Here is a 2,416-nt window from a genome sequence, read left to right as displayed (position 1 = left end):
CATCTCGCTTTCAGATTTACACCGCCGCGCACACAGTGCGTTGCTTTTCTCCCGCTTCATCCACTTTTCTGTTTTTGTTCATGCATATAGCGTGACAGATAGTTGATCTCGTTACGACTAGTAATAGGATATATAGCGAGAGTTGGAGTTTTTCACCTCATTGAGACCAATAGTCTCGGACCATCATGGCATTGAGTTCTGCAGTCGGGGAGCGCAATTCCAACAATTATGGAGGCGTTTCCCGATTTCTTTCAGTTGTGGAGGAGGTGATTGTTCTACGGGTCTGATCCGGCAGGTCTAGTTCATAGTGACAGTGGCGACAGAAGCTACAGTGTAGCTGCTACACCCACCTTGCTATACATTAAGTCGCGACGCAGCGATTTGGTGAAACTGCGGACTTTTTGGAGGAGAACCGTCTTCCGAGAACGTAGGTGCTTTACATCTGCCCTAACGTTGGGTGAGAATGAAGCTCAGCTCACGGAGCGGATCTGAGACAAATCGTGGTCTCGGTTTAGCCCGAGTTTCATCACCGAGAAGTCTCCGCAATACTAATTTGGAGGATCTCTTGTGGGAGATGCCGGAGACAGGTGCGAAAAACGAACGCGGTCGACAAACACTGTATCGCGAATTGAAGAACGAATTTTTCGCATTCAATTAAAATTTTCAGGCCCATTTGGGCCCAGGAGAGCCTCGAAGTGGGACACAGCGGGCCACAAACCGTACATTACTATTCTAGGCCCAACTTGGGACTCCCAAGCCAGTGGTCTGACCATGTGGGGCGAGTAGTCGAAGCTTTCACGCTGATGCTGGGCACCAGCTGATGATGCCTTCAGGACCTCTAGGGACGGCGGCATCAGCGGTCACCGCTGTGCGGTGGTTGCTGACGGGGAGACTACTACTGGGACGACTACCACCGGAGATACATCTAGTAGGTGTCAGCTACCGAAGAGACTACTAGGGGGGCTCTAACCTTGGAGATCTCGATAAAGATATCTTCGACGTGAAGATGTCAGGGTTAGGGTCAGCAGTCAGTTCGTTGATTTTTCTGTTGGGTGGAGCGGATGAGGAATGACGAAGCTGCTCAGTGTTTGAAGGTACATGCGCATGCCACTTCACTGAACGCCCAACGCCTGACTTCCATTCCGCCGTACCTCGACAACGAGCGGTTTCCAGCTCTCGTTACTCACGAGTCGTAAGCTCAACCTGCAGGTTTTTACGGGTCTACCTCGTTTTTTCTGGTCACCTAGATGATCCTCCACACTCGATGTCCGTTGCCCTGACCGTGATCGCAACTTGTGAGTGATGGATCTTCATTGAGCTGAGCTCGGAGCTTAGGACCTTGACAAACTCCTAAACTGGTGGACACTGTGCGGTTAAATGTCTAGCAGCCAGACCTTGGCTGATCCAGGAGCGATACCATTGTCTTCTCCCAGTAACTTGTTTCCAGGGCGGTCGTGACTTCAGAGCTGCTGATCCACGCCTCCTCTCTCAACTTCCTCTCCATGTTGCAGAAGTTCTGCAGCAGAACGGGTCCTCTTGGACTTGCTCCTAGACCGACAGGGCTCTGCTCTCACTCATCCGAAACTCGGATGTGTGTTAGTGAACTGAGCCTTCGGATTGCTGAGAGTTTCTTCGCTGCTGTACGGCTCATATGGGTGTTTGCTCAGAGGTGTCTTGAACCAGAGTTGCGTTGTCAGGGCCCTTCTCAGTCTCAGAGGGAGCTCCCTCACATTTGGGAAGTGGTGGTTAGTTGAAATGAGGGCGTGGTAGTATTGTCTACCTACAAGTTGTGTCCGCTGTTCAGTTGCCTTCACAGTTCTCCATGCAGAGGGTTGTACCAGCTCTGGGTGGTCGGAAGACTCTATGGTCGGCCGTTCGTATGTTCTGTTCACGGAAGATAGCTCCAGCATGGCCCTATTATCTCGCTGGGGAAGCAGTGTGATAGCAGATGGTTGTGGGTCACTTGAGCCACTGGTCTTAGATACTCTAATACTGACCTCGAGGTTACCGATAAGTATAGTGGCGCTGCGGTGTGTCGCGTGGCCTTGGCCAAGCCTCCGGAAGTAGAACGAGCTATAGCTGCGGCTCATGGAGCTGAGAAGACGATGGCTGCGCTCCCGGCATTTCAACGAAAGAGAATCCTCCAACATTGCGTGGAAAGGTGGGAGTATTGGAATTGTGGATGATGCGGAGAGGTGATCAATGAGGATAGGTTCCGAGACAGAGCTGAGGAGCTGGCCTACTGTCTGTGTGTGGAGGCTGGTAAACCTATTGTGGATTCTCGCGTGGAGGTGAGACGTGGTGGGAAGAGGGTCTCTATTCCATTTTAGTGTTCGTGGAGTATATTATTGAGGGTTTCAGCATGATACTTGATGGCAACAACAGTGAGGCTGGGCTGACCCAACGATCTTTCGGT

General features: G+C 51.4%; 1 protein-coding gene across 1 annotated transcript; it reads left to right on the top strand.

Moving 5' to 3' along the window:
- Positions 1-1,822: 1,822 nt before the first annotated feature.
- Pmar_PMAR025159 (hypothetical protein) lies at positions 1,823-2,301 on the top strand (the record flags this gene model as incomplete). Its single annotated transcript, XM_002777324.1, has 3 exons — positions 1,823-1,938; positions 1,982-2,161; positions 2,213-2,301. Coding segments are annotated over 3 exons (385 nt in total), but the record flags the coding sequence as incomplete, so codon positions are not given.
- Between the last annotated feature and the right edge of the window lie 115 nt (positions 2,302-2,416).

Source organism: Perkinsus marinus (assembly GCF_000006405.1).
Source record: "Perkinsus marinus ATCC 50983 genomic scaffold scf_1104296952040, whole genome shotgun sequence".
In the NCBI taxonomy this organism is placed as follows: domain Eukaryota; phylum Perkinsozoa; order Perkinsida; family Perkinsidae; genus Perkinsus; species Perkinsus marinus.
This window is presented reverse-complemented; position numbering and strand designations above follow the sequence as displayed.